The sequence below is a fragment of the Thunnus thynnus genome, chromosome 16 (genome assembly GCF_963924715.1).
Source record: "Thunnus thynnus chromosome 16, fThuThy2.1, whole genome shotgun sequence".
Classification (NCBI taxonomy): Eukaryota; Metazoa; Chordata; class Actinopteri; order Scombriformes; family Scombridae; genus Thunnus; species Thunnus thynnus.
Window position 1 is genome coordinate 1,391,195 of NC_089532.1, and position 25,393 is coordinate 1,416,587.

The 25,393-nt window shown below is 40.5% G+C and overlaps 2 protein-coding genes across 4 annotated transcripts in view; both read right to left on the bottom strand.

Moving 5' to 3' along the window:
• Nucleotides 1-3,403, bottom strand: part of scfd1 (sec1 family domain containing 1) — a 39,593-nt gene extending 36,190 nt beyond the window's left edge. The window contains exons 1-4 of one of the 2 annotated variants that reach the window (XM_067613471.1): nt 3,294-3,403; nt 1,391-1,461; nt 841-929; nt 480-570 (exon numbers count right to left, since the gene is read on the bottom strand). In XM_067613471.1, coding sequence (XP_067469572.1) covers nt 480-570; nt 841-929; nt 1,391-1,461; nt 3,294-3,324 — 282 coding nt within the window. In that variant the 5' untranslated portion in view covers nt 3,325-3,403. Of the gene's footprint in view, nt 1-479; nt 571-840; nt 930-1,390; nt 1,462-1,605; nt 1,675-3,293 lie in introns of those variants that run through there. The other variant, XM_067613472.1, reaches the window with a different exon arrangement.
• Nucleotides 3,404-3,743: 340 nt separating this feature from the next.
• Nucleotides 3,744-24,159, bottom strand: g2e3 (G2/M-phase specific E3 ubiquitin protein ligase). Of its 2 annotated transcripts, none has more exons than XM_067613468.1 (17): nt 24,025-24,159; nt 23,130-23,207; nt 22,408-22,505; nt 21,151-21,252; nt 17,492-17,616; nt 16,626-16,794; nt 15,130-15,236; nt 14,880-14,996; nt 14,604-14,728; nt 12,975-13,068; nt 10,593-10,757; nt 10,311-10,465; nt 9,383-9,567; nt 9,096-9,268; nt 8,599-8,638; nt 7,603-7,774; nt 3,744-6,392 (listed from the first exon to the last, which is right to left on the bottom strand). In XM_067613468.1, the coding sequence occupies exons 2-17, from the start codon at nt 23,188-23,190 to the stop codon at nt 6,064-6,066; spliced, it is 2,217 nt and encodes a 738-aa protein (XP_067469569.1). In that variant the 5' UTR covers nt 23,191-23,207; nt 24,025-24,159; the 3' UTR covers nt 3,744-6,063. The 2 variants fall into 2 exon arrangements, with proteins under 2 accessions (XP_067469569.1, XP_067469570.1); XM_067613469.1 differs by having other exon boundaries at nt 24,030-24,158.
• Between the last annotated feature and the right edge of the window lie 1,234 nt (nt 24,160-25,393).

Sequence of the window (25,393 nt, forward strand, 5' to 3'; positions counted from 1 at the left end):
TACAGTGAAGGAGGAGACGACTGGTGTCCAGCAGGAAAATCAACAACATTCATAGATTCTGGATTTTTAATGAGGGAAAATGAGGAGATGCTGTTTTATATATTTTTGTGTAAAAACGATATCAGACAGACGTTATTGTTGTCTGGAGGGAACCTTTAAGCTTATATCCACCTTACAGAGGAGAAACTTTCAGGTTAAGGTGACATCATGACCTTTCCTCTAGCGCCACCCTCAGGACAAACTTTACATGTTTACCCCACAGCTGCCTCTCTGTCGTAAATAATATGTAAACTACTGTTTACTGCTTTATTAACCAGGTCTGTCTGGTCAAAGAGATCATTTATCTCAGGAGACGAAGGTTAAATAAAGGTGATATTAATAAAATATGGATGAACTGAAGTGTGTTTCCAGATGTTCTTTGTGTAAAACGTAGTAGAAAGTCACTGCAGATCAGCAGGAACACAAAGATAGAAAACAACCTGACATATCCTGTCGATGTTCTCCTCTGTGGGCATGACGAAGTAGATGGCTGGAACATCTGGGATAGGATCTCTGTCTGAGTGAAGCAGGCTGAAAACACGCACGCACGCACGCACGCACGCACACACACACACACACACACACACACACACACACACACACACACACACACATTACATTTAACACACAGCTGTCAATAATTCAATGAAACTAGAAAGGTTAAGGACAGCGTGAGGTTCAGGGGGAATGATTGATGTCATTGAAGGTCCTCACAAGTGTAGAATTACAAATGTGTGTATATGTGTGTGTGTGTTTGTGTGTGTGTGTGTGTGTGTATATGTGTGTGTATGTGTGTCTTACAGGTGCAGGGTGATGCCCATGTCTCTCAGCTCTTTGACAGCCAGCAGCGGGGAGATGATGTCCTGCCCAAACCGGTCGTATATCAACACCTACACACACACAGAGGTCAAAGGTCACCAGAGAACACAGAGAAGCTGCTCCAGCTGCAACTATCAGCTGATTAATCAATCGACAGAAAATTTATCAGCAACTATTTTGATAATCAGTTTTAGTTTTAGTTATTTTTTAAGTATATTTGCTTGTTTCATGCTTTTGTTTGTCGTACATGATATAAACTGAATATCTTTCAGTTTAGTGCTGCAGACATTAAACGGGCCTTGTTTACCAATTTCAGACATTTTATGGACACAATTTGTTGAGAAATAATCAGCAGATGAATAATGAAATAATTGTGTGTGCCTGTGTGCGAGTGTGTGTATGAGTGTGTGTATGAGTGTGTGTGTGTGTGTGAGTATGTATGAGTGAGTGTGTGTGAGTGTGAGTGAGTGTGAGTGAGTGTGTGAGTGCGTGCGTGTGTGTGTGTGCATGTGTGTGTGTGCGTGTGTGTTACCTTCCATACTGGCTCAGCTGCTGTGTTCTTCAGAGGAGGAGCGTTGAAGTTCAGCATTCGCTTCAGAGCGACTGCAGGTACAAACACATTGAACCCAGTTAAACTTGGACCTGTTTCCCCACATAGTTTATTGTTTAATGGATGTTACTCAGTTTCATCACATCTGAGTTGGATGTTCAAGGAAAGAACTCAGAAAACACATTTTTACTTTTTACCTGAATTGAAAGGAAAATTCTGGGTTTTAAGTTTTAACTTTGATGACGTTTCATTAGTGAGTCACACCTGCAAACCTGAACCAACGACATGACGAGTTTAACGAGGTGAGACAGATAGTTCATCATTTAAAGTCAGTTTCAGATTGTTGCTTAAAACTCTGACGTGTTTCTCTCCAATGAAGCTGCTGAGAATATTTTTAATAAACAAAGATTTTCTATTAAGACTCAGTATAAAGTGATCGTATAAATCTAATGTCCAATACAAAATCAAACTTCAACCCAAAGTTATTCATCAAAATATATTTATTAAGGATCCTATGTTTAATAGATAATAACATGATTATAATCTTATGGTTGCAGCCGCAACACGACACATAAAACAACAGCAGGATAAAGTGAATGAGGTGTTTATTATAGTCACAGCTAAGATAAATAAATAAATACGTTTTTTCTCAAAGACATAATATGAAACTTTTCCGCATTAAAATGTCTGTTATGTACTTATTAGTATTTACATGATGTCAAATGTAACCTGTCAGTGACGTCATATCCTTTCTACGTGCTTTAACATCCATAGAAACACGGGAAAGGAAACCAAACATGTACTATCTCTTTATATCTTATTCCTCTGTGCTGTAGACCTCCACACACACTAATACTCACTACAGCACCAAATACGGGCTCAACAAGCATGAAATATTTTCACATTTATCAGATTTGAAGACAGAATTGTGTTCAGATATTCAGAGACATAATCAACGAGGACGAAGAGAAAAGTCAAAACATGTCAAATCAGAACAAACAGGAAGAAAACTTATAATATCTCACAATGTCAATATCTAGTCTCATATCATGATATCAGTATGATATCGATATATTTCCCAGTCTTCAAAAATGCCCTGTCTTCTTATTATGGGATGCGCTGTCCATAACAACACCTCTATAATTATGTTTTATAACTTTATTATTTACTGCTATCTGACGTTAATACTTTTTTGTGAATGAATGAACCGTTTGCTCTGCTTGCAGTATGATCTCCTGACATGTGTTTTATTATTTGTTTCTTCTGTCTGTCACATTTGGCATCATTTAATTATCTTGTAGTTATGTTTGTTTTATTAAATAATTTGTCTAATTGTGTTTATACTGTATAATTGTGATTTAAGATCACCTTGAAATCGAGATGGTCCATCTCAGGTTCTTATTCTTGATAAAGACTTTCCTTAAACTAAAAGAACCAGAACTAAAGTTTTTAAACTAGAAAACACTAAAGATATTCATCTATCGACGTGATGTGACGCATCGTTTCTCACATCTGAGACATTTTAAGAGAATAAAATCCTCCTTCAGCGTTAGCAGCATGCTAGCTCTCACCGGCTAACACCGGCCGTTAGAAACTAACAGCACCGTTAACTGACACGGTAACCGGCCGGTTAACGGGTTAGTTAACAGGTTAACAGGCTGGTTAGTATATTACTGAGTATGAGGAGGAGAATGAAAGTGATTTGTAGTGGAGCAGAAACAGTTTATCAGCTACTCCAGATGTTAGTTAGCAGGTTAAAAGCCTGACAGCCGTCAATAAATCTCCTCTGTCAGACTCAGGAGGGTTTAAACTCTCTGCGGCCCGTTAACGGAGCCGTCTGCCGCTGAAAAGAACCGTTAACGGAGGAAAAATCGGTTTCACAGACCTGTCTGCTTCTCCCGGACAGACGCCGCCATGTTTGATGTTGTTGGTGGTGACGGTGCGTCTGATGACGTGGCAGCAACCGTCCGTCAGAGAGGGGAGAGAAGAGGAAGAGGTCTCACTCTGCCGCTGTTTCCAGGAACCAATGAAAAAAAAAGCTGTCCGTCAGAGACGAAGCAAAAGAGGAAGAGGTCTCACTCCTTGGAGGACGAAATGTGACTTATTCATCAATAAATACATGTACCCTATATATAGAGATATACTAATTAAAGGACCAGTGTGTAGGATTTATCGGCATCTAGCGGTGAGGTTGCACCCAAATCCTCAGAACACTGTAATTTTACAGTAAATTTTAATAATTTGACTTTTGCAGGTGTTTTGGGGAGTTCAGGAAGCCATAGAGGCATATTCTGTTCTTTTTTTCACCTGACTAATAAACAAACAAGCACTGGGATCAGACTGAAGCAGATTTATTTGTGTTGCAGAGAAACATGTTCAGATATTTAGTTTGAGAAAACAGAATAATGCATTTATAAGCAACAAGGACAAAGAGGAAACAACAGGAACAAAACACAAAATAGATAAATAACAAGAAAAACAAGAAAAGGACAGAAATCAATAGACACTGAAAGTTATAATCCCTAACATTTTCATCAAATCAACCCACGTTTTTGAGATATTACTGATGTAATAATTTGCTAAAAAAAAAAAAAAGACTGATAACAACATATAATGATAACGACATGACAAACGAGGAAAAAAAAAACACAAACAGAAAATCTGGGCGACATCGAGCATCAATAAAAGATTAAAAAAAAAAAACTATGTACAATTAAAATATGACGATTAAAAGCAGCTTTTAAGGCAAAGTTATAAAAATAAGCACAAAAGTTTTTAAACTGGAAAAAAAACATAAAAGATATTCATCTATTTACATGATATGATGGAATCATCATGTCATCACATCTGGAACTGAACGCTGAAGGAAAGTTTCAAGGTTTCAAAAACCACAAATTTAAGACTTTTCACCCGACTTGCTGCCTGAATTAAAAAGGAAAAATCTGAGTTTTCAGGTCTTAACGTTTGATGACGTTTCACTGATCAGCTTCATCAGTGAATCACATCATACACCAACTGTTCGAACTGTTTAACGAAGGAGGAAAGTTATTGTTGTTTAAAACTTGTCTGACGTGTTTCTCTACAATAAAGCTGATGAGAAAACTTTAAAAAACGTAACTGTGTCAAACTCAATATTAGAGGTGATGATGAGGATAAAATCCTCAGTCATAGAACGTGTAACTTTATAGCACGATAGTGATTTTATTTCTTTCTGGATGAATTAATTGAGGAAACGTTTATAGACAAACATGAAGGATAAGTCTGGAAATATTCTATATTTTTCTTTATGCTTCACTTCAAACCAACAAATACTGTGTGTGACTCATCTGATTCCTCCGTTATTGTCTAAAAACTATTAAAAAGCCGTCAGTGAGCCGCATCACCATTAATACACACTGTAGTTTATAACAGCACCAAATGAAGATTCATCCGCCGCTGAAAATAGTCCCCTACAAACGCCCTATTAAACTAAAGTGTTTCAGGAAATTAATGATATATTTGTGAGCTGAGAAAAGTATCATTAGTTTGGGTCTCCTGGTAACAGCAAAAACACCAAGTTTATACTTTAAATTCAACTTCCAACTAAACTTTATGGAGAAATTATTTAAACTACCAGAAAAAAATCTATATAAAACAACAAATGCTTCCTTTCTGTGAGTTATTGAGCCTTTGATTCTGAGTCTCTGCTCAACCATCAGGTGTTTTATTTTGTATAAACTTCAGATCAAACCTAACAACCTTGATGAATATGGAGAAGTTTCTTCTTTCCTAGTAGAAGTTAGAGTTAAACACATTCTGTCAGATTAGATTTTCTGCCAGAGTGAAAAGCTGAAACACACCAGAGACTCTCCCTCTACTTTGGGAATTAGTGCGTCTAATTGATTATTTATTATTTCAGCTATTTTCACCTTTAGCTATATTGTTTGAAAGAATATCAAATACCGAAACGTCCATATTTCTTATAAAAGAAACTAAATATTTCATGAGGTGTTTTTAAAAGATTTCAGTCCTCAGTAGGAACCGATGAGCCGAGTGAGGAAGGAGGAAAGTATTGATGGACGGACCGTCACACTGTTGGTTTGAGTCTGTATGTGAAGATTTATAGAATAAAACCAGATTTATCCTGTAATTACCCGACATGTTCAGATGCTTCATTACACTGATAAAAAAAAAAAAGGAAAAAATCATATAAAAATCCAAGATGAGGAAGGAATAGCTGCTTTAGAATAACAGGAATTAAAAATCAAAAAATCAAATAATAGACAGATTCATAATGCTTCACCGTGTATATTCATCACCAATGCTACTTATTATGTAAAATAAACATTAGTTTGTATAGAAACATACGATAAACGGTTTTAAAATGACTTTTTTTTTTTAAAATAAACTCGATCAGTAGAGCTGCAATAACGGAGGAGGAGGAGCTGTCAATCATTGTGACATCAGTTTCTTGTTTTGAGTCATTCATCAAAGAAAAAATGTTTGATATGAATATTAATCGAGTATTTTTGGGGTTTTGGACGACTTGAGCTTTGGGAAACTGTCATTTCTGCCGTTTTATGACCAAAACGACTAATCAATAGATTATTCCATAGATTAGTCGACACTGAAAATAATAATTGTTTTTAAATGTGGGAGTTCATCTTTCTGCTCCTCTATCTCTCGGTGGGGAGGAGGTGCACACGGTGGCTGATGGCCTGCTCCATGGAGCTTTTGAAGGCCTGGTAGGAGGAGGTGACGGGCAGGAGGAGGTGTTTGGAGCCGGGCTGGCTCTGAGGGAAGAGCCCCTCGTCCCTCCACTCCTCCATCCCTGGTCTGCCCGCCTCCTTCTCTCCTCCCCCGTCCTCTTCCATTCCTGACGGAGAGGAGTTGAAGGGGTGGAGGAAGGAGATGGAGGGAGGAGGGCGGAGGCCGGCTGCTGGCAGCTCCTCAGCTCCTGTGGCGAAACAGAGGAGGTCCTGCAGGGAGATGGAGCTCCTCCCAACTGATGAGGAGAGGAGAGGAGAGGAGAGGAGAGGAGAGGAGAGGAGAGGAGAGGAGAGGAGAGGAGAAGAGAGGAGAGGAGAGGAGAGGAGAGAAGAGGAGAGAAGAGGAGAGGAGAGGAGAGGAGAGGAGAAGAGAGGAGAGGAGAGGAGAGGAGAGGAGAGGAGAGGAGAGGAGAGGAGAGGAGAGGAGAGGAGAGGAGAAGAGAGAAGAGAGAAGAGAAGAGAGGAGAGGAGAGGAGAGGAGAGGAGAGAAGAGGAGAGGAGAGGAGAAGAGAGGAGAAGAGAGGAGAGGAGAAGAGAGGAGAGGAGAGGAGAAGAGAGGAGAGGAGAGGAGAGAAGAGGAGAGGAGAGGAGAGGAGAGGAGAGGAGAGGAGAGGAGAGGAGAGGAGAAGAGAGGAGAGGAGAGGAGAGGAGAAGAGAGAAGAGAGAAGAGAGGAGAGGAGAGGAGAGGAGAGGAGAGAAGAGGAGAGGAGAGGAGAAGAGAGGAGAAGAGAGGAGAGGAGAGGAGAGGAGAGGAGAAGAGAGGAGAGGAGAGGAGAGGAGAAGAGAGGAGAGGAGATGAGAGGAGAAGAGAGGAGAAGAGAGGAGAGGAGAGGAGAGGATAGGAGAGAAGAGGAGAAGAGAGGAGAGGAGAGGAGAGGAGAGGAGAGGAGAGGAGAGGAGAAGAGAGGAGAAGAGAGGAGAGGAGAGGAGAGGAGAGGAGAGGAGAAGAGAGGAGAGGAGAGAAGAGGAGAGGAGAAGAGAGGAGAGGAGAGAAGAGGAGAGGAGAAGAGAGGAGAGGAGAGGAGAGGAGAAGAGAGGAGAAGAGAGAAGAGGAGAGGAGAGGAGAGGAGAGGAGAGGAGAAGAGAAGAGAAGAGAGAAGAGAGGAGAGGAGAGGAGAGGAGAGGAGAGGAGAGGAGACAAGGAAACAAGAGAGGAGATGAGGAAACGAGGGGAGATGAGAGGAAAAGGAGAGAAAAGGGAAACAAGAAAACATTTTATTATCAGCAGGAATGTAAACATATAATATTAAAAACATTGTTGTATTATTGACACGTTGTTCTCATGTCTGAATAAAGACCCGAATCACTTCTATATAAAACTCCTGATGGCTCTGATGATGTCAGACCAGGCTGATGATGTCATGACCAGGCTGATGATGTCAGACCAGGCTGATGATGTCATGACCTGGCTGATGACGTCATTACCAGGCTGCAGAACTGTGTTACCTTCGCTCTCCATCAGGAAGTGTCTCCAGAAGCTGATGACGCGCGTCTCTCTGTTCAGTCGCTCCTCCTGTTGGGAGAAGTTAACGGCGAACAGCTGACCGACCGTCTGAGCCGTGAGCCGATCCGCCGCCTCGCAGAAAACACCGCAGAACGCCGACGGGAAGAGCTGCACCTGGAGATCAGATCACATCAGGTGAACTCTTGATCGTAAACTTCCTGTTGAAGCTGGAGTGTCAAATTAAAATAATCCTCTGATGATTTAACGAAGCGCTGCAACTATTTTTATTATTGATTCATCAAGTATCAAGTATTTTCTCACATGTCAATAGTCTGTTTATTGTTGGTACGGCATTATAACACATGCACACTGGTATTGATTAAGCAGGATCATGTGATCAAATCCAAACTGTTTCAAAATAGAGGAACATTTTTGCCTGCAGGTGATACACCGGTCCTTCCTGTTGTTAGGGTCAGAGAAAGATCATAGTTTGGGTTAAAACAGTAAAATGCAGGAAAAACGTCATTAAAACGCCAGACGTGATGATGGTTAGTGGTCGACAAGAGGTCCAGAAACCCTCCCAGTACCAATAGAACAAACTAGCCTATGGATGACTGGTCCCAGTCAGTGTCAACAGTTGGTAAATTATTGCACCGGTTCGTAGTCGGAGCCTTTTCTCAATTACTCGTTTAGTCTTTGAAATGTTAAAAATGTGACGTAACGTCTGAAACCCAAATATATTCAATGTACAGTCACATGTCATGACGAAAGAAAACCAGCAAACCGTCACTTCTGAGAAGCTGGAAGCAGAAAATATTTTGCATTTCTGCTTGAAATACGACTGAAACGATTGATTGATTATCAAAATATTTGCATGGTGGATTATTTTTCTGTTCATTGATCATTGCAGCTGCAGCTCCAGATCCAAACTAAACCGCTCAGAAATAAAAATCAACACATTTGCAGAAACCAACAAAGATGCAGAGTAAAAAAATCACCTGATCGAAGACGCCCAAAGTCTGCAGACCTTCTCGAATCCTGCAGGACAGAAAACAGTCGATATATTAGAATTAGACGTAAATTTATATCGTCTTTTTTCTGTCTCTCGACCCTCTTTGTTCTTTCTGACACTTTTCTCTCACTTTAGGATAAAAGCTGCGCTACGTAAGCCGACCCGCTGCTAGCGTCCTCTTCACCAGCATCATCATCAGCACGTCTATCACACTGGTTCCCTGGATCAGCAGCAGCTTGACTACTTATTCTGTCTATAGAACTCATCAGGTGTGTGTTGGGAGCACTGGTCTAAACACAGTTATTTATAAGTATCGTTTGTCTTTCAGAACTTGAAGAAACCAAGTCAAGTCATTTAAAAACCAAAGTGATTAACAGACATTTAAAACACGATTAAATAATCACAATACAGCAACCAGTCTGCTGCTGAGAGGTTTATCTCTCTCTCTCTCTCTCTCTCTCCTTCTTTCCTGTGTCTCTCTACCTCTGTAGCGGCAGCTGCATCCTGGTGATCATGGTGAAGTTCACCAGATCTTCCACCAGAGCTTCTCTCTCCGCCAGGCTGCTGATTGGTCTGTTGCAGCCGGCGAGCTCCAGGAACTCCCAGCTCGCCGCTACAGCTTCTTTCAGGTTGTCTAAAGACTCCGCCTCCGCGATCTGTAATCAATCAATCAATCAATCAATCAATCAATCAATCAATCAAATCTCTGGTGCTGTTATCATTGTTGGCTGGAAGGTTCATGCGGTAAGAGTCCGTCCTGCTGCGCTCACCCTGCTGACTTGGCGGGTGAAGTGCGTGTCGGGCGTCATGTGTGTGACGGTGAGCGGGCGGTTGGCCGGGTAGTTGAACAGACACTGGTAGAGAGCGCCGGAGAAGAAGCCGACGGGTGGACCGCCGTGAACCAGAGAGATGGCGAGCAGGCAGCCGACGTCAAAGTACACGTCCTCACGCAGAGCTGAAGGACAAACAAAACATTTAGTGATTAGATTTCACCAACACAGACGTCCTTAAACCTGCAACAACTGTTTAGTCCTCATCAGAAACAAGTAGTGAACATTAACGCCGACATATTTCCACATCCATTAGTGGAGTCGTGTTTCTGTCCACCTGCTGAATGTTTCTGCTCTCCACCAGCTCCTGAGGGAAACATCTGGCTCTTTAGCTGCTAAATGCTCCACTATGTTCAGCAGCTAGTCTACAGCTAACTGTTAGCAGGTAGTGTTCAGCTGCTTTTTACAGCTTCTTCTCTCTGAAAACGACGCTATGAGACGCTGAGAGTGAACCAGAACAGTAAAGTTGCAGCCGGACAGATAAACAATGAGCTGAAACTCACTATAAAGCTCCGTAAAGCCGAGAGGAGCTGCAGAGTCTCTGATGATTCTCTGTAGGTTCATTACACACTGACACATCAGACAGAAAATTAATTGCCAAAATTCTCTGATTGCAGCTTCTTAACTGTGAATATTTTCTGGTTTCTTTAGTCTCTATGACAGTAAACTTTGGGTTGTGAACAAAACAAGACATTTGATGACGTCATCTTGGTCTTTGGGAAACATTGATCCACATTTTTCACTATTTTCTGACATTTTATAGACCAAACAACTAATAGATTGAGAAAATACTGGACAGATTAACCGATAACTAACTGATAACTGCAGCTCTACACACACGTCAGCCGCGTCAGTAAACTCTTCGTACCCTGCGAGTCCAGTGCCAGGTTTTTGGATCCGTCTGGACCTTCAAACACCACAGAGTCCTGGATCTGCTGCACCAGCAGCTTCAGGAAGTACTGCCTGGCCATGTCGCCGTCACAGAGGCTGCTGGGAAACGCGGTCTGCTGGTCGTCTTTGAACCTTTGAGTTCAGGAGAAAACACAAATAAAAAATGTGAAAGAAACGACTCGGCGACACTAACTAACAAACTGGAAGAATCTTCTTCTACAGACGCATCGGAGCTGTGGTGAGTTCATGCTGCACTGACCTGACACTCAGACTGTGTGTGGGGTCGAAGTCGGTCCTCCTCACCAGGTCCAGACCTGCAGACAGAGCCTGGTCCCCTCTCACCTCCACCTGGACCCCGACGGGACGCAGCTGAGGGGCCAAAGCCTGCAGGAGCTCCTCAGGTGAGCCAACAGGTAACGACGGTCTGACAGAGAGATTTAAACGCACAATATGTAATTTCAGCCGCTAGGGGTCTCAGTCAAAACAATAACAACAGACGGAGTGTGATGATGGTGTGAAGTAGCAAGGGATCATGGGAGTTGTTGTCTTTGTTGTTAAATAAGCAGCTTCAGCGGGATAGGATTACTCCAGTGTTCATCATCCGCAGAGGTCTCCTCCTCTCCAGAACAAACGGACCCGGAGATTACAGGTAAAAACACTGAATAAAACTGTTTCACCTAAAAAAATCAGTGTTTCTCCGACGATGTACGGCGACCACCGGACGTCCGGTACGGGCTGTTAGCCGAGCTGCTGCTAACGTTTGTTCGGTTTATTTCTCTTATAACTTTAGATCCAGACGTTCGGCCGGTTTCTTCCTCTCCAGAAACAAACGTACACACAGATTAAAATCGTTAAAATACTAATTAAAGCTGTTTCACCTAAAAAAATCAATATTTCTCTGACGATGTTTGGTGACCACCGGACTTCCTGGAGGGGCTGTTAGCCGAGCTGCTGCTAACGTTTGTCCAGTTTATTTCTCTGATAACTTAAGATCCAGACGTCCAATGACTAAAATCCTTCTTCCGGCTAAAAGATATAGTTAAAAACCACCTAAATTTATCATGAAAATGTGTCTTAAAACTGAATAAAAGTCCATTTATAACAGTTTGTGTGGAACAACCACAACGCCGATGTATTATCTTGTATGTGTGTAAGTTACTCTTTGGTAGACGCCATTGTAGCGGACAAACACAGCGCCGCCGTATGCATCTGGTGCGTGTTTACTCTTTGGTAGAGGAGGTATGACGCCATCGACAGGCGACCAAATAAAACGGTCCGTTACTTTGATTGAATTACAGATTTCTCTGGAACATTGTTGGAAACATTTGGGATAATGTAAGAACACAACTCAACAACATATATAACATAGGTCTAGTTGTTTTTAGACATTTTAATGTGGAATAATTACATATTATACCTTTAAGGGATTTTATATGTTTAAGTAATACAAAGTCCTTGCAGGTGCGTCGGATCATAATCTCTGACTGTAAAACGGCTAAAAAATCCTGCACGCTGTCGATCGCTTGTACTCACTTTACTAACGACGTTTCAGTCCTCAGACCTTCATCAGTCAAGATTCCTCATCAATCATTGTTAATAAAGTTAAGTACAAAGGATCAACAGCGTTTAGGATTTACAGTCGTATGTTTAAAGTTACGCTATGCAGGATTTGTTGGTTGCTGTTTGTAAGGAGGACAGGTGTGTTTCATTTGTCTACCTTTTACAGCTGACGGAGGGCAGGTGCGTTTCATTTGTCTACCTTTTACAGCTGACGGAGGGCAGGTGCGTTAGGTTTGTCTACCTTTTACAGCTGACGGAGGGCAGGTGCGTTAGGTTTGTCTACCTTTTACAGCTGACGGAGGACGGGTGCGTTAGGTTTGTCTACCTTTTACAGCTGATGGAGGACGGGTGCGTTTCATTTGTCTACCTTTTACAGCTGACGGAGGACAGGTGCGTTAGGTTTGTCTACCTTTTACAGCTGACGGAGGACAGGTGCGTTAGGTTTGTCTACCTTTTACAGCTGATGGAGGACAGGTACGTTAGGTTTGTCTACCTTTTACAGCTGACGGAGGACGGGTGCGTTAGGTTTGTCTACCTTTTACAGCTGATGGAGGACAGGTACGTTAGGTTTGTCTACCTTTTACAGCTGACGGAGGACGGGTGCGTTAGGTTTGTCTACCTTTTACAGCTGACGGAGGGCAGGTGCGTTAGGTTTGTCTACCTTTTACAGCTGATGGAGGACAGGTACGTTAGGTTTGTCTACCTTTTACAGCTGACGGAGGACGGGTGCGTTTCATTTGTCTACCTTTTACCGCTGACGGAGGGCAGGTGTGTTAGGTTTGTCTACCTTTTACAGCTGACGGAGGACAGGTGCGTTAGGTTTGTCTACCTTTTACAGCTGACAGAGGACAGGTGCGTTAGGTTTGTCTACCTTTTACAGCTGATGGAGGACGGGTGCGTTAGGTTTGTCTACCTTTTACAGCTGACGGAGGACGGGTGCGTTAGGTTTGTCTACCTTTTACAGCTGACGGAGGACGGGTGCGTTAGGTTTGTCTACCTTTTACAGCTGATGGAGGACGGGTGCGTTAGGTTTGTCTACCTTTTACAGCTGATGGAGGACAGGTGCGTTTCATTTGTCTACCTTTTACAGCTGATGGAGGAGTGGATGGAGGACAGGTGGCGTTTGGACAGCAGACTCCTCCTCGGACCCCCCTGAGGAGACGCGACCAGAGAAGCTGGAGAAGACAAATACATGTTACACGTACAGAAGCATCATCACAACGATTTCTACAACAACAGTAACAAAAATCAGAAATCTGTTTGCAGAGTTTGTTCTGAAGTGAGAACTCTTGTGATACTTCTTGTGCACGTGTATGACTGACTGCATGTTCAACGACTTCTTGTGGTTGCAGTGATTCACAATTGTTGAAAAACCTATTTTATAACATGTTTTAACTCACAATTGACTGCTGAATCATCTTAACTGGCCACAAGTGATAAACAACTGCTGCAAAAGGCCTTTCCAGCAATCAGCTAAAAACCAGTCTGTTTTTAGCCGAGGCCACATTCTGGTCTTTGTTGTGGCTCAAAAACTGACATCCATAGAAGAGTTTGGTCTCATCTTGAACCAGAGCATCTGCAGATCAATTCTGTACCCGATATGTTACGATCCACTAAAGTTAAGACACGATATGAGACGAATAAATCCCTGTTTATATTAACTTCACTGCCATCTTGTGACTGTACGGGGAGCCAGGAGGGACAATTGAAAAAAACCATCACACTGTTCTATGCATCTTAAAGAAAGCTGAGACTACAGCTGCCTCAGACACACCCGCTGGAGATCTGCACTCTTCTAGTTTAGTTTGTTTCAGATTCTGAGAGATATTTTAATTAAAGCTGAAACAATTAATTGACACTTTGATTGACAGCAACACTTTTGTTCATTAAATAATTGTTTTTAAAGTAAATTTTTTTTTAAAAATCCATGAATTCCAGTTTCTCTAATGTATAAATTTGCTGTTTTTCTCTGTTTTACATCATTGTAAAGTGAATATTTTGGGGTTTTGGACATGTGAAGACGTCAACGAGCATTCTGGGAAAATGTTTTCTGACAACCAGCGGATTAATAAATAATGAAAAGAAACAATAAAATCAGGCCGAAAAATACATCACAATAAAATATTTTATTTCAGTCAATATAAAAAATTATTGATAAGTTTTAATAACCTATTTTTAATAAAGATCAGGAGAAAAAAGGTTGAATTTAACTACATTACTTTGAACAATTTCCTCGCCGTCTGCACTCATTTTCTCACTGCACGCCGTTTCTGTTGTTGTGTCACATGACGATGATGCAACCGAACAACAACACCTGTTAAATGATTGGCCGCTGTTTGTGTGTCACTCGGAGCTCCATTATCAATGGATGTGATTGGCCGTTTATGAACCCGGGAGGGAGCGCGTCTGGCGTTTGTTCAGCAACCAAACTTTGCATATTCATTACGTGCTGTCATGGCGGTTTGCTTTTAAGTGAAACTATCAAACGTTATATTGAATAATGTTCTTATTGCTATTGATGAAGTGTTGATCATTGGTACGTATCGCTAGTGTTTGATCGCCCGGGCCTACAATAAAATGTGTATTTTTGCCCAGATTTCAACTGGCATCAATGATAATGATTTGATCCTTTTTCCACCACAGACAAACAAGCCACTTAGTATTAAAACATAATTGACCAGCAGTGAGTCAGTCTGTCAGTGACTCAGACCTTTCCCGTCAGTAGCCTGCGTGCAGTCGGTGCACGGCCAGTCTGTGGTGTACAACTTCAGCCCCGAGCATTTCCTGTGAGTCCCTCTGGATCCACACAGGCGGCAGCGGATCACCTCGAACCACCTGAAACAAACAACAACAACAACGTTATTATGGCAGCAGCAGCAGCAGCAGCAGCAGCAGCGGCAGCAGCAGCAGCAGCAGCAGGACGTGCTGCTCTACCAGCTGAGACACTGTTGACATACTGTTGCTTCTTGTGACATAAAGGTCGTACCCGGTCTTGGCGGAGTGCGTGCGTCCGTTGTCGCAGAGGCAGGTGAGAGCATCGCAGCGCGTGTAAACCTCCAGCAGCTCTGAATACGCATTTGCCTCCAACTCCCATGAGGCATCTCTGCAGGGAGACAGAGCAGGTGGTGAACGACAGTGATCGACTTCATTCTGTCCCTACTGTTAGTTTAATGTCACGTACAGAACTTTCCTGCTGTTATGTGGTCAAAATCAAAGAACAACAACACAGCCGTTACCTCTCTGGGATGTATATTCCCATCCTCAGCATCTCCTCCTGGAAGTTTTCCTTGTTGTTACAGAGAGTGCATCTGAAGAAGAACAGGCCTGCGCTGTGGGCCTGACGCTGACACACAAAAACACACATTTACAGGTAGACAGACAGGAAACAACTTATTAACACTCCTGTACTTCCTGATACAACCTTTAAACAAAGTCTACATGCTCTTCAAAACAGTTCTGTGAACAAACACGCTGGATTCTGGGCTGTCTGAGACGAAACGTGATGAAATCTGTGGTCGTCGATCCAAACGGTGTCCCAGATCTCACCGAGAGACTCGTCTGTACGCACAGCTATTCTAAAAAAAAAGAATATTAATGTGGCCGAGATGAACAAATGAAGGCTGGTCACTAATAAAGGATGGCTCAACATTAGTCAAGTTTCCATCCAAATTTAGCACAAATTTTAATTAACTTTCTAGAAAGTGATCAAAAGAAAATGTATTGAATGTTTGTTTTGCAGGGATCAATAATCAGGGAAATCTGTACCACCAGTTTCCCTCCTCCAGACCAGGTAACATTTCTGGGGGAAATGCCAGTATGGACGTGTTGTGAGAGTGGAGCGAACGAACCAATCACACGGGGTGCTCGGTTTCGGCTCGTCTATTTTCAACATGGCGGCCGCGTCACAAACTCTCTCATATCTGAGCTAAACAGTAAACACTAAAATATGTTTCTGGAAACATCTGAGAAGAGAAACAGACAACGTGACAGAATCTTGATTCATATTTGATCAGAACTGTCTAGATTGATCTGAGTTCTGTGAGTTTCACCTTCTTCTTCTTCTGTTGAGTTTATGGCGGTTTGCATCCATAAGTGTTGCATTACCGCCATCTGCTGGACTCTTCCTTGCATCATCATCATCTATTCCAGCTTTGCCATGTATGTGTGAGAAAGTGCAAGATGGAAATGTTCCTGACTGTAGCTGCATGTGTGAACAGTGAAAACCACTAACTGTGCCTGAAGGGTTATCTCAGTGATTTACACGAGACTTTTGATGTCTTAATGCTGAAAATGTTTATTGAAAGCACTCGGCCAAGTGGAGAACCGAAAACAGTAAACACCAGAGTGTTCTGCCCTCCGAGTCCTCGTCTTTATCAGCCTACAATATGAAAAATTAGTCTGATTGGTTCACTAGTTTCTAAACGAGTGACTGCACTTTACCCGTGACAGTTTAAGTCATGTTGCGTGTAATTTCAGCAGTTTTGGTTTGAGCGTCTGGGAAGCCTCCTCTGACCTTGGTAACCATGGAGATGCTGATAAACCCTCGCTCAGAGAGGTTTCTGCTTTCACCAAAACATCACAGACAGCTGACGTCTCGAGGAGAGATTAAGAATTACGGCGTGACCTCAAGGCTTCGTCTTGACCCCGATGTCACTCCGACCTGTAACCCCCTAAAGATGGAAAATCCCAGAACAGGAACTACGTGTGAAAGAGGCTTTTAGTTGTTTGTTACCTGCACACAGTCTCTGTGGAACCAGCTGGCGTGGCAGGACGGACACTTGAGGACGGAGTAGGACAGGATGGGATCGATGGAGTCCAAACAGATGGAGCAGGACTGAGGCAGACTGAGGTCGGAGCCCACACACAGAGACTGGAAGGGGCTGTGATCCGGACAGTAAGACCTGGACACACACACACACACAGGTTTGGACCACTTCATCCTTCTACTTCTAGAGTTTGTTGTGCTCACTTTGATGCAGGTGATTGATTAAAAAACTGCTGTTCACACATTGTTACTTTATGTATTGATTCACTGTCTGATGAATCGAGTCAAACTGTGCTTTTAGTTTCATGTCTGATCTTTTTTATTTTATGTAACACCAAACTGCAGCTTCAACAGAAGCAGCATGACTACAGTCTGTTGTTAGTGTGACATATTCTTTGTTTACTTGCTGTTTAAAGCTACAGTTTGGGTTTCACTTTGTGCTAAATCATCTTCATCTAAGTCTTCATGAAGTCTGGAGGTTGTGCAGCTTTATTTGCTACATTTAATATTATAAACTTGTCTCGATATTTGTTGAATAGTGACAAAAGGGGGTCAGAGGAATCTTGATATTACAATTTAATTTATTGCTCAAATATCTAATTTACATGGATTGTGTGGTGATTATTTGCAACAGAGTTTAAAAACTGTTATTATGAAAAATCTACACTTTGTTTCCCATCATTTATTAATGATTAACAAACTACTGACCGGTAACGTCCAATAACTGATGACATTTGTATCCCTCCACCAATCACACTGTTGAACTGGAGTCTAACCAGTCGTCATCCAGCTCTCATATGAAATTAAGTGTTTCATGTTTTTGTGGAACTCACGGGAAGCTGCCGGTAAACTGCGAGATGAACTTTTGTTTCCTCCCGCAGGGGAAGTGAACCATCTTCCTGCAACTCCTGACGTAACAGCCGACGCACGCTCCCTTCTTCTTACAGCCGTAACACCTCTGAAACACACACACAGTAGACACACAATAGACACACTGTTAACACACAGTAGACACACAATAGACACACTGTTAACACACAGTAGACACACAATAGACACACTGTTAACACACAGTAGACACACAACAGACACACTGTTAACACACAGTAGACACACAATAGACACACTGTTAACACACAATAGACACACAATAGACACACTGTTAACACACAGTAGACACACAGTAAACAGACAGTAAACAGACAGTAAAGACACAGTAAACAGACAGTAAAGACACAGTAAACAGACAGTAAACAGACAGTAAACAGACAGTAAAGACACAGTAAACAGACAGTAAACAGACAGTAAACAGACAGTAAAGACACAGTAAACAGACAGTAAACAGACAGTAAACAGACAGTAAAGACACAGTAAACAGACAGTAAACAGACAGTAAAGACACAGTAAACAGACAGTAAACAGACAGTAAACAGACAGTAAAGACACAGTAAACAGACAGTAAACAGACAGTAAACAGACAGTAAAGACACAGTAAACAGACAGTAAACAGACAGTAAACAGACAGTAAAGACACAGTAAACAGACAGTAAACAGACAGTAAACAGACAGTAAACAGACAGTAAAGACACAGTAAACAGACAGTAAACAGACAGTAAACAGACAGTAAAGACACAGTAAACAGACAGTAAACAGACAGTAAAGACACAGTAAACAGACAGTAAACAGACAGTAAACAGACAGTAAAGACACAGTAAACAGACAGTAAAGACACAGTAAACAGACAGTAAACAGACAGTAAAGACACAGTAAACAGACAGTAAAGACACAGTAAACAGACAGTAAACAGACAGTAAAGACACAGTAAACAGACAGTAAAGACACAGTAAACAGACAGTAAAGACACAGTAAACAGACAGTAAACAGACAGTAAAGACACAGTAAACAGACAGTAAACAGACAGTAAACACACAGTAAACACACAGTAAACAGACAGTAAACAGACAGTAAAGACACAGTAAACACACAGTAAACACACAGTAAACAGACAGTAAAGACACAGTAAACACACAGTAAACACACAGTAAACAGACAGTAAACACACAGTAAACACACAGTAAACAGACAGTAAAGACACAGTAAACACACAGTAAACACACAGTAAACAGACAGTAAACACACAGTAAACACACAGTAAACAGACAGTAAACACACAGTAAACACACAGTAAACAGACAGTAAAGACACAGTAAACACACAGTAAACACACAGTAAAGACACAGTAAACACACAGTAAACACACAGTAAACACACAGTAAACAGACAGTAAACACACAGTAAACACACAGTAAACACACAGTAAACACACAGTAAACACACAGTAAAGACACAGTAAACACACAGTAAACACACAGTAAACAGACAGTAAAGACACAGTAAACACACAGTAAACACACAGTAAACAGACAGTAAAGACACAGTAAACACACAGTAAACAGACAGTAAACACACAGTAAACACACAGTAAACAGACAGTAAACAGACAGTAAACAGACAGTAAACACACAGTAAACACACAGTAAACAGACAGTAAAGACACAGTAAACACACAGTAAAGACACAGTAAACACACAGTAAACACACAGTAAACACACAGTAAACAGACAGTAAAGACACAGTAAACACACAGTAAAGACACAGTAAACACACAGTAAACACACAGTAAACAGACAGTAAACACACAGTAAACACACAGTAAAGACACAGTAAACACACAGTAAACACACAGTAAACAGACAGTAAACACACAGTAAACACACAGTAAACAGACAGTAAAGACACAGTAAACACACAGTAAACACACAGTAAACAGACAGTAAACACACAGTAAACACACAGTAAACAGACAGTAAACAGACAGTAAACAGACAGTAAAGACACAGTAAACAGACAGTAAACAGACAGTAAAGACACAGTAAACAGACAGTAAACAGACAGTAAACAGACAGTAAAGACACAGTAAACAGACAGTAAACAGACAGTAAAGACACAGTAAACAGACAGTAAACAGACAGTAAACACACAGTAAACAGACAGTAAACAGACAGTAAAGACACAGTAAACACACAGTAAACAGACAGTAAAGACACAGTAGACACACAGTAAACACACAGTAAACAGACAGTAAACACACAGTAAACACACAGTAAACAGACAGTAAACACACAGTAAACACACAGTAAACAGACAGTAAACAGACAGTAAAGACACAGTAAACACACAGTAAACACACAGTAAACAGACAGTAAACACACAGTAAACAGACAGTAAACAGACAGTAAAGACACAGTAAACACACAGTAAACACACAGTAAACAGACAGTAAAGACACAGTAAACACACAGTAAACAGACAGTAAACACACAGTAAACACACAGTAAACACACAGTAAACAGACAGTAAAGACACAGTAAACACACAGTAAACAGACAGTAAACACACAGTAAACACACAGTAAACACACAGTAAACAGACAGTAAAGACACAGTAAACAGACAGTAAACAGACAGTTAACAGACAGTAAACAGACAGTAAACAGACAGTAAACAGACAGTAAAGACACAGTAAACAGACAGTAAACAGACAGTAAACAGACAGTAAACAGACAGTAAAGACACAGTAAACAGACAGTAAACAGACAGTAAACAGACAGTAAAGACACAGTAAACAGACAGTAAACAGACAGTAAAGACACAGTAAACAGACAGTAAACAGACAGTAAAGACACAGTAAACAGACAGTAAACAGACAGTAAAGACACAGTAAACAGACAGTAAACAGACAGTAAAGACAGGAAGAGGAAGTCATGGTGCAGCGAGCGTCTCGTGGTGTAAAGTCCTCGGTTTCATGTGTCACTGCTGCCTGATGCTGTTTGTCAGTCAGACGTCTTTTACATTAAAGTGAGTTAAACATGTTGTGATCTGGAGGAAGAAGATGATCTTTTGTTTCACGCTGGATTCTGAGCTGTCTGAGACTAAACTTTACTATCGTGAGAGAAACGTGGTGAAATTTGTGGTCGTCGATCCAAACTGTGTCCTGAGAGACTCGCCCGCCGACGGCAGATTTGGAGACTTTCAGACAGAAATTAGGAATCCGACCAATCAGAATACGACATGAAATGACACAGAACATACTGGTCGGTGTGACGTTGACTGCGTAAGTGCAGTTTTGTAATAATATTTAAGAGGAAAACACACTCGTTCTCCTTCATTTGTCCACGATACACAAAGAACAAACAGATGGAGGCAAAGGAAGAAGACGTTTATGTGTCTGCTGCAGACGGACGATCTGATGTCGTGTCTTTATCTTCATCACGGCGCTACGATTCACCAACGTTCATCTCACAATCTGACAAACTGATATCAGACGGTCTGACACAGATTTTTATAACATCTCCCACAATGTGTCATGTGATAAACGTACATAATCGTCGTTGTCACACCCTTCAGTTTGAGAATAAAACCGAATCACTCACCAGTCTGGCTGAACGGCGACTCTCCTGTTTGATGTCGTCCACCAGGAAACCAAACACGCCTTCGTTCTCTTCCCCTCGCTGGTAAACTCCACAAGACGTCAGCTGGAACACATTTATGATAAATAACGTCACAGTATCGCTCGTGTTCATGCTGGACGAGATTTGTTTTCAGGTAACTGTGGGCAGAATTCTTCATTACCATCAACAGATAATCAATCTGCAACTCATTTGATCATTTTTCCAGCAAAAATACCAAAATTTCACAGGTTCCCGCTTCTGACATGTGACTATTCAATGTTTTTATATGTCATATATGATAGTAAGATTAAGATTTTTAGACTTTTGGTATTTAAAAAAAAAAGATTTTAGAAAATTCTAACAGGTTTTTGTCATATCTTTCTCACATTCTTAGAAATAAAACGATTATTTGAGAAAATAACGGGCAGATTAATTGACAATAAAAATGATTTTATTGATATGAGATGAAACAGCGATAGAAAAAAAAACTCAATTTACTTAAATTGACTTTAAAAACTGTAGAAACATATAAATAAATGGACAAACAATAAGTAAATAATGTGCAACAGGCTACGGTTGTAAATAAGTGTAGAAATGATTATAAATGTGTTTGGTCTTTTCAACCGTGTTGCCTGAAATCACTGCATTCATACTGGGAGACACCAGTTACTAAACCACTGATTCACTGCACCTGTAAAACCAGTTTATCCCTTCAAACTAAAGTCACTGAACTCTGCAGGTTTTCACCGAGGTTTCCTTAAATCTTGAGGAAGCTGTTTGTTGTTATGTTTGTGTGACAAACGGAATATATTTACAGAACTGTGCAAAAAGTTTTATGCCCCTTTAGATGTTTAGATTCTTCTCCGTAATAAATAAACCATCAGGAGGCGTCTGATCATCTGCAGCAGGACAACAAACATCCAGCCACAGTCATAAAGATCTATCTTCAGTCTCTGATCTCAACATCATGGAGTCAGTCTGGGATGAACATGAAGACACAGAAGAAGAACTGTGGCGACTTCTCCGAGATGCAGGAACACTGAGGAGAACTGCTGCTGATTTAAAGACAAAGCTGCTCACAACAGATATTAATTTACTTTCAGTTTCTGCTGTTTATTCAACTTTGGATCAAGTTAACTGATCAATAAAAACTATTTATGGCTTCCTCACTTTACTATAAGTGCCTAAAACTTTTGCACAGCACTGAATATACAAGTATACAAGCACACACAGACTTACCAAACAGAAGTAGTGCACGGAGAGTTTATGCTCTTTGAGTGTGACTTTTTCCCCAAACATGGCCGGATCATCATCACTGAGTCTGCACAGAGCACAACCTGCACACGCACACACGCATACGCACACACACACACACACACACACACACACACTTTATTTCAACAAACAATTTAAAGCAGCTCAGAGTAAAACTTCTGCTCTTCATGTGACTATTTTCCCGACTTCATACTGTTTTGGCCTTTTTGGTGAAATCTCTCTGAATGTCACAATCATATTTATTAATTGGCATCTTCTATGTTCAAAATACATATTGTCCAGATTCCTTAGTTCATTTTTCCTTGTAAAATCTTTTCCCATATATATTTATGGGTACAAACAGAGCTGATCAACGTATAAATATTATAATCATATTTTAAAGTGATTCTTAATATCTTCTGATTTCTCTTCCTGTTGTTTGGTCATTATCAATAATAATTTCTTTTTTTTTTTCCTCAAAAATTTACAGGACTGAAAATATCTCCTTAAAGCACCAATAGTTGTGTAATCTGTCGTCACATTTGAGTTTTGAAGCAATTTGGTGCAAAAAAAATGGAGAAAAACCAACTAAAAACTAAAACTAAAACTAAACACCAACTGATAAATCCTGCGTAGTGAACCTTTAAACATGAATTATAGTAATAATGTGAAAAGCAGATATTGAATGCGTCTGTAGCTCCACTCACACTCCTCCAGGATGCTGCTGTCGGCGCCGGCGCCCTGTGACCCCTTCACCTTCTTCCTCATGTTGGTGTGAAGCGACCCTGCAGGACGTCAACCACCGGGGTCAGAGGTCAGATATACTGAGGCATCGCTTCAGTCTTCAGTTCATCACCAATATACATACATAACAAAGTGTATATAAAGTAGCTAATAAAAATCAAGAAAGCAGAAAACGGCTTCTCTTTGGACTTTATTAGTCAAATAAATAAATGTATATTAGTACATATTTTAGTATTATGGATCCCCATGAGCTGTGTCCTTAATAAAGTTTGAATTGAATATTTTATTTTTACCTTGCAGTGCTCTTATGTATTTTGATAATTTTCATGTTTTGTTTCGTTTATTGGTCTTTTTGTGTGTTTCTTTATATTTTTACTATTGTAATGTTAACAACATCATAACAACTGTTTCCTGATGTTATCTTTTATTTGTCAGTATTCCGTAATTATCTTTTGATTTACAGTAAAGTTAATTTACAGTTAGAGTTGAATATATAACTCTGGTTAATTAAAAAACTTCAGCAAATGTCTAATGTTCTTATTAATCTCTGAATATCATAAAGATGGCAAAGTAGAGATAAAATATGAACAAAATATGATCAACAGGTCGCCGGCCAAGAGACAAAAATATAGTATACATATATATTCATCTGCCATAGATCATATGTCAAATAAATAAAACAGAATACTGTGCAGAAAAATGAACGTTAACGTCATTTTTTGCTGCGTTTTCTGTCGGCTGATGAACTTCAAACGATTCTCTGCGTCAAACGTCACAGAAGAAAATATCAGTTAAATTTATCTTTAACAAACTTATAACACGAAAAAACATTTGTCAGAAAAATGTCAATAAACCTACTTTACATTCGGGTGTGAAGAGTGTCAGTTTGCGGTCATTTTCGTGTCGTTTTGTGAGCTTTTATTCCGCTTGTTTGTGTTTATTTTGGATTAACGTCGACGAGTTTTAAATTTCCCTCTTTGAAAACAAAAGAGCCTCATTTCCGCTTCCGCCACTTCTTCTTCGTGTGTTTGCGCCCAGTGTTCCGGTTTAGCGCCCCCTCGTGGACGACTGCTATTTAACTTCTAGGCGAGTCTGAACCACCAGACCAGACTCTGTTCAATTTTTCTCTATTTTAGTCTCCCAGTGGTGGAAGAAGTATTCAGATCCTTTACTGCAGTGAAAGTACGAATACAGCAATATAAAAATACCCCATTACAAGTATTATGAGCTCGATGTAGTTAAAGTATTGCAGTAAAAGTACATACGTATTATGAGCTTGATGTAGTTAAAGTATTGCAGTAAAAGTACATAAGTATTATGAGCTTGATGTAGTTAAAGTATTGCAGTAAAAGTACATAAGTATTATGAGCTTGATGTAGTTAAAGTATTGCAGTAAAAGTACATAAGTATTATGAGCTTGATGTAGTTAAAGTATTGCAGTAAAAGTACATTAGTATTATGAGCTTGATGTAGTTAAAGTATTGCAGTAAAAGTACATAAGTATTATGAGCTTGATGTAGTTAAAGTATTGCAGTAAAAGTACATAAGTATTATGAGCTTGATGTAGTTAAAGTATTGCAGTAAAAGTGGTGGTTTGGTCCCTCTGACTGATATATTATTATATATGACATCATTAGATTATTAATAGTGAAGCATCAGTGTTAGAGCAGCATGTTACTGTTGTAGCTGCTGGAGGTGGAGCTAGTTTACACTACTTTATATACAGTTAGCTAGTTTAGTCCAGTGGTTCCCAACCTAGGGGTCGGGCCCCTCCAAAGGGTCAGCAGATAAATCTGAGGGGTCGTGAGATGATTAATGGGAGAGGAAAGAAGAAAAAACAAAGTTCTGATACACAAATCTGTTTTCAGTTTTGAGACTTTTTCTCTAATCTTTGATTTTTGCTGAAATATTGGATCATTTGAACATTTATTGAAATGAAAGCATGTGAGAAAAATCACTATTTGGTGGAGCTGTTAACAACTCTATCTTAACAAGTGCTTAATATTAATTCAAAGAGTAGTGTGACACATGCTAAAACAGTGTGGGTTTTTTTTTTCTCCAATATATGCCAAGTAATAAACTGTTATAATTACTCAATTTAGGATCCAAAATGCAGGACACAGACTCAGACAGAAGCAGTTTAGGGAAGGGTTTATTACAAACAGTTTGGTTGATATCACCAGAGTCCAGGAGGAGCAGAGCAACGGTCGCTGAGGATCATGGGTAG

What these genes read in the sequence shown, in the direction of transcription:
- g2e3 (XM_067613468.1), bottom strand. Translation starts at nt 23,190, where the DNA reads ATGAGGAAGAAGGTGAAGGGGTCACAGGGCGCCGGCGCCGACAGCAGC. An exon ending in CCGTGCACTACTTCTGTTTG is followed by an intron (nt 21,253 to 22,407) that starts GTAAGTCTGTGT and finishes AATGTGTTCCAG; the next exon opens with CTGACGTCTTGTGGAGTTTA. An exon ending in ATGCAGCTGCCGCTACAGAG is followed by an intron (nt 8,639 to 9,095) that starts GTAGAGAGACAC and finishes TCTGTCCTGCAG; the next exon opens with GATTCGAGAAGGTCTGCAGA.